At 41.8% G+C, this 6,625-nt stretch overlaps 1 protein-coding gene across 1 annotated transcript; it reads left to right on the top strand.

The window, feature by feature from the left end:
• Positions 1-451: 451 nt before the first annotated feature.
• Positions 452-6,321, top strand: LOC130043238 (lipocalin Cav p 2.0101-like). The gene is made up of 7 exons (XM_056135488.1): positions 452-511; positions 1,414-1,556; positions 2,605-2,678; positions 4,786-4,896; positions 5,615-5,668; positions 6,010-6,114; positions 6,305-6,321. Exons 1-7 carry the CDS (start codon positions 452-454, stop codon positions 6,319-6,321), a joined length of 564 nt encoding a protein of 187 aa, XP_055991463.1.
• Positions 6,322-6,625: the final 304 nt, after the last annotated feature.

Below are 6,625 nucleotides of genomic sequence, written 5' to 3' on the forward strand. Positions count from 1 at the left end.
GTAGGACTGAAATCCAATTATGAAAAGATATTGCTTTTGGAAAATGCGGTTAGCTCTATGTATGCCACGCAATCTAGGGTCAGAGCAGGAATACCAATCTTGGAGGATTCAGCCCAGGTTGAACTCAGGATGATCTAAAAAAAAATGAGGATCACCGCCCTTGAAAAATGTGAATGTCCATCTGTCCTATGGTTGCCTGCAATCTAAAGGTCAACTCTCCACTCCAACTTAAACTCCTTTAAAAAGAAATCTCATTACTACTTGACAGCTGTCTTGAAAACCAACCGGATGTTTCCATATGAGTAAACATCCGTGACTGATCACCACCGACCTTTGTTCGGTCCTGTACCTGGGTCCACAGAGCAGTGCTATAAAAAGCCCAACACATTTGGAGTATCTTCATCCTGCAGTTTCCACTTCTCTGGAAGAAGGACTCTAAGACATCGGCAAGATGAAATTTGTACTGCTGGCCCTGTTCGTTGCTGTGGCTTCTGCCAACTTGAAACACGAGGTACCAGGAAAGAATGGATGTGTGTGTGTGTGTGTGCGCGTGTGTGTGTGTATGTTTGTGTGTATGCATTCCTCACTCTAGTTTGTAAGGTATTTTGTAATTTTGTTGTTATTGTTGTAGGCACACCTGGCAGGCTCAGGGTTTGGTCTTGGCTCTGAGCTAATGACTCACTGTTGGTGGTAGTCGGGTACCATCTGGGATGCCAGGGTTGAACCAATTGCATTCCAGTACAAGACAAGCGCCCTACCCACTGTACTATCTCTCTAGTCTAAGTGCTGAACACTTGATATACATATTGATCCACAGATCACAATCAATTTTTTCCATCTCTCTACCTTATTACTTCCTACCTTATTACCTTATTACCTTAGTACCTTATTACCTTCTCTACCTTATTACTTCCCATTTCGAAGAAAGGGAATTCCTTTATATTTTCATCCGCAGTCAAAAGAAAATTAAGCCAACGTTAATTTGTCAACATCACCGATGCTTTTATGGTATGTGAGTGAACATATTTTTTTACCATCTTTGTTAAATTTTTTAAAAAATTTTTAATAATGTAGGAGTACTGCTATTTATTCAGCCATTGATTAAGCTGATTGAAAAGAGCATGAACTCCACATTACTTTTCTTTTTTTTAAATCTTTTAAGGACCTCAGAATAGCATACCCGAGAGTTCCCAATTCTTCTTTTTGTAACTCTACAATTCTCGTTTCTATCATTTCAATACTTGTTTCTGTAATTCTACCGCATAGGCATTAGAGCCCTAATTTGCTCCGTCAGATAAACAATCTGAATTTTTCCCCCACCGTGTAATGAAGCACAAGAAAAATTGATGATGGGAGTGTATGAGAATAGTGAGAAGTGTGACTGTCTTTCTTCATTGGAACTTTTCTTCCCAGCACACAGGTCAGTGGCGTATGGTTAGCCTTGCCTCCAACAATATAGAAAAGATTCAAGAAAATGGGGAACTTAGAGGCTTCTTGAGAGACATCTCTTGCGAAGGCGTAGACTGTGACTCCGTCTCCTTGAATTTCTGGATGAAGTAAGTGACATTTCCTTGCACCTAGAGCCACACGTCTCTTGACTTCACAAACAACTCTTGAGTCTTGCTCTTCCCTATGGAGGGTGTTTAGTGACATACCTGAACTCTGAAGACTTCAAGTCTTTGAAATTGGTTCAGAGAGGAAGTTCTTCAACGAATGCTCTGTGTTCAGCCCACCGGAGAGAATGACAGGGGATGCCCTTAGTTTCCAGGGTATTCAGTCATCAGCTGTTTTCACTGCATCGTCAATGACAGATTTAAAAACAAATATTTAGGAGAGAAGTGTTTCTTCTGAACTGAAGGACCATGATATTGCCAATTAATTGTTGCATTTCATAGGTCACCGTTTCTGAATATCTTAGAAACAGTTACACAAGGATTTAAAGGGCTGTCCATGATATTTTTGATGTTATACTCAGTCATAAATGAATGGTTCCATATAACATCTGTTGAAGGTTTATGGAACAATTTTTATTTGCCAACAAATTATCATCCTTATTTGAGTTCAATATTTTTCTCTTTTATCTTTCCTCTTTGACTTCAATATTTTTCTCTTTGATCTACATTTATGGAATTGCCATGAGTTGCAAAGTTACCAAGTTATCCACGATTGGATTTCCTGCATGCAACTATTCAACACAGACCCCTTCACCAGGGTCCATTTCCTTCCATAAGAGTCCCCAGCTTCTCCGTCTATGGGGAGATGAGTGCACTAACCAAGTGGCCAGCTTTCTACTGAGAAGCAGTTCTCAAGTCTTGGTTTCTGTCACCTTTGTGGGCATTGGCTGATTCCCCTATGCTGTTTCTGAGTACAGGAGACATTTATTCCCCTACGATGTTTCCACGATTATGGGAGATCCTTCTGGATGTCATCCTCTCTGTCTCTCTGACTCAATCCACTCAGCAGAGGTCTCCACATAGAAGTCACATGACTTGACATCCTCTTGGAGCTCAGCCATGTGTGTCTGGGCATACTCTCTTCATCCAGCTATCTGCGCTGGAGTGTTCCAGGACAAATCATGGACGTTTTTATTGATTTATTTTTTAGGAACAACGAACAGTGTGAAAAGTTCTCCTTAGTTGGAAATAAAGCAGAAGGATCCGAAGACTACAACACTGATTGTGAGTCCTTGTGGTTTGGGCAGGAGGGGGCTGGTCTTTCTATTATTATATTTTATTTTATAAAGTAGTTCACAATTGTGATGACATTTAATATTCGAACACACAACCCACCCCCATGATTCCTTCCTACCACCATATTGCAGACGTTTCCATCCTGAAGCCCAAGCCCAGTCACAAACAAGAACCAAAATAATATATTTTGTCTTGCTTGTTGTGAAAGACTGCTGAAAATACTCCAAAAAAGTATTCTTAGAGGAAAGAGTGTTGAGATTGTTGTATCTTAACAGGGGCCATTAAGTCCTTATATAAGAGTTCACTAACGTGTCGTTAAAGATGGAACCTTGTGTGCTCTACATCTGTTTCTTTAAAAAAATGTATATTTCCCTCTAAGACTTTTCGCCTCCTACTTTGGGCCCTATCAAATGTGGAGTGGTAATCTTGGAGTATGGGTAGGGTGTGTTGTTTGAAGTATCGCACGGCCAAGAAGCTGGACGTGCCATGAATAGAGGGATGAGTCTTTGGTTAGATTTTTTTCTTTTTTCTTGTGTATATTTTTTTCTTTTTTGTTCACATGAAGATAGTTGGACGCATTATTTGCTAATTTCTTACACAGAGAAACCTTTTAAACTTCTTAAATTTATACAATACTCTGCTGGAAAGAGAGTGTACAATGTAGAGGGTAATTGCACTACAGATGGGTGACCCCAGATATAATCTCAGCACCAGAAATGGTTTCCTGAGAGCCATGAAATATAATCCCTGTTCATAATAACCTAGAAAAATCCCTGATCACCACTGGCTATGGTCCAAAAACCAAAAGAGAAAAAAAAACCCTACAATTTATTTTAATCTATTTATTTGACCACACAATTCAGTGATCCCTCAGCTAAAGGAGTCCATATGAAAAAGTATGCTTGGGGGCCCAGAGCAATAGAACAGCAGGTAGGGCGTTTGCCTTACACCCGACCAACCTGGGTTCGATTCCCAGCATCCGATATGGTCCGCTAAGTACCCCCTGGAGTAATTCCTGAGTGCAGAGCCAGGAGGAACCCCTGACCATCACCCCATCACATCATAGCAAACATATGTAACTATTTGTGATCGATGGCTGTGGAGGTAATAGGTTCGCCAAATATCAGAAAAATTAACCCACAAGTCTGGTGAAAAGAGACTGCCCTTTAAGTAAAAAATTCAGTCTCTGAAGTTTTTCTTCCCGTGAACTTCTTGAGAAGTATGACACGCCATTCACTTAAGCTGCAAATGAAGTCTCCTCTTTCTCTCCATATTATAGATCTCCCAGAGAGGATGTAAGGGACTCAGCCATAATTTACACACTCCTCGCAGCATAGGCAAAATCTATTCATGTCTAAGTGTATTTCGAAGAAGGGGAAAGCGTGCTGCTTGTAGAGAATTTTGTAAATGACATTGCTCAAAAGCTGATGTCACAGAATCTAAAACCTGATGCCAGTGATATGGGTCCAAAGAGGACGACTTATAGGCTTGATCTTAGCGTGTACAAAATATGACGCAGGTGAATGAGCTAGCCTCCCATTTTTCTCCCTCGCAAATACTGTGAGCAGATTCTCACGGCCCCTTCTGCATGAGGCTGACCCGGGTTCAAGTCCCAGCATCCCATAGGGTCCCTAGAGTACCGCCAGGAGACATTCCATAGTGCAGAGCCAGTAGTAACTAACTCCTGACCATCACCCGATCACTGGGAGTGATCCCCCCACAAAAAAAAAGAAAAATGAAAGAGCCCAATTTCCCTTTCAACATTCCCACACAACCATCCTTGATCTTTAACTTAGCCTCATTCTCCATAACAAAGATTGCGCTTTCCTGTTAAAACCACACCAAAAGAGCCTTAGTTAAGTGAGTCCTATCCACGGGAATTCCTTTTCCTTTCTCCTCTGCTTTCCAACAGATTTTTCGACCTTCCCACTCCGAGAACTTTTGATGAACCCAATATTTTCATTCTTGAAGCTATTAAAGATGTTCGATCATTGAACCCACACACACGGTCCCTGCTCCTTCCATCACAAGAAGATAAATAAGAAAATACTTGACTCTTCCTGACTTCTGATTTTCTTCTTCTTCTCTTCCACAGTCTCAGGACACAATTTCTTCAGGTTTTGCCATCAATCCGAGAACCTGTTGGTCATCTGCATCCAGAACACCGATGTAAATGGACTGGTCACACATCTGGTAGATGCTGCCGGTATGCTTCTAATTCTTTTTTTAAATAATTTTTCTATTATTGAGACATCATGAGGTACAGTCGCAGACTTACAAATTTCTGTGCTTGGGTTTCAATTATACAATGATCAGAATAAGTGAATGTTTGACATGTAGGCTTTACTTAAGGAAACAATACACACATGCATTGAGTTGAGAAAACAAAATCAGTCCCAAAATTCTGGAGACCTGGAGTTTCTGCTATAGGAGCCCAGAATGCACTCTCCGGTCCAACTTATCTCACATCCGGGTAAATCAAGTTTTGATTTCAGCAAGCGAACACATCCTTGAGTTATGATGTATTTATCCCTACCAAGCACAGTGGGTAGGGCGTTTGCCTTGCACGTGGCTGACTCAGGTTCGATTCATCCATCCCTCTGAAGAGCCCAGGAAGTTACTGAGAGGATCTCGCTCTCTTGGCAGAGCCTGGCAAGCACCCGGTGGCATATTCGATATATGGCCAAAACAGTCACAACAAGTGTCACACTGGAAACGTGACTGGTGTCCGCTTGAGTAAATCGATGAACAATGAGAGAACAGTGCTAGAGTGCTCTTATGGGAAATCCAACCAATCCTCCTACCCCCAACCAAAACCTTAAGATTGGAATACGCCCCTTATCAAAAATAGTTTAGGACTTGGATAGCAAAGCATTTGCAGGAGGGCAAAAAAGAACAAATAAAATCGGTGACATACCTTTTAGCTGCAAAACTGCACAAGGACAGCCTAGAGTATGAATGTGTTCGGTCTTTTAGAGGTATGAGCAACCTGGTCAAAAATGGAGTAAGGAAGGATCAGGACCTGATATTTTCAGGGCGTCTTCGGGTAGAATTGTGAAATACCACAGGATTTGCTCCAGGGACCTGTGAAGCGCTGATGTACTCACTTAGCATCCTTCTGAGATCTCTGTCAGCAATGACTCACCTGTTGGGAGACCACAGGAGGGGTACCAGGAGGGAGGGATGTTGTATTCGATAACAGGTGTATCCTGGGAAGACGGGAAAATCTCTCCTTCTGCATAGGGTGCCTATAGCCCATTCTAAGTAGTAGGATGCATTGGGATGACTGTCTTTTTTCCTTCTTCTCTGCCAATTGCAGTAAGGCCTGGCCACAAATTCAATGAAGCAGATCGCAAAGTGTACAGACAGTTGGTAAAGCAACAAGGTATTGACAAAGAAAACATCGTGAATGTCGAATCAGCAGGTAAATTCACTATTTGCTCTTCTCGGGTATAAGGGTGGCCATCAGGAAGTTTTCTTCAAGAAAGTTTCTTGTTCTAGTGTCCTTTGGACACCTGGGTTCTGGGGAAAAAAATTCTTTGATGAATGATGCGCTTAGAAATATTGAAAGTATCAGCTATCCTTTTGAACCGTCTCTTAATTCTCTTCCACAGATACCTGCCCTCATTAAGGACATCTGTTGGGTGAGTGATAATCAGGTGTCTCCTGATATTTGAACAGGTTAGGGTGTCTTTGGGAGGGGTGTCTGTCTTACCTCCTTGATGTAAGATCTCGTAGAAGATCGTCCACGACCACACATATTACAGCAGTGGCTTTCTTACCCTGAATTTCTCAGATTAAGCTTCATCCAACAAATTCTGCACGAAAATTTCCTTTACAGGGGCTGGAGTGATAGCATAGTGGGTAGGGCATTTGCCTTGTCCGTGGCCAAGCTGGGGTCAATTCACAACTTCCCATAGGGTGCCCTGGCACGA

This window comes from Sorex fumeus, unplaced genomic scaffold (assembly GCF_029834395.1).
Source record: "Sorex fumeus unplaced genomic scaffold, SorFum_2.1 ptg000118l, whole genome shotgun sequence".
NCBI classification, from domain to species: Eukaryota; Metazoa; Chordata; class Mammalia; order Eulipotyphla; family Soricidae; genus Sorex; species Sorex fumeus.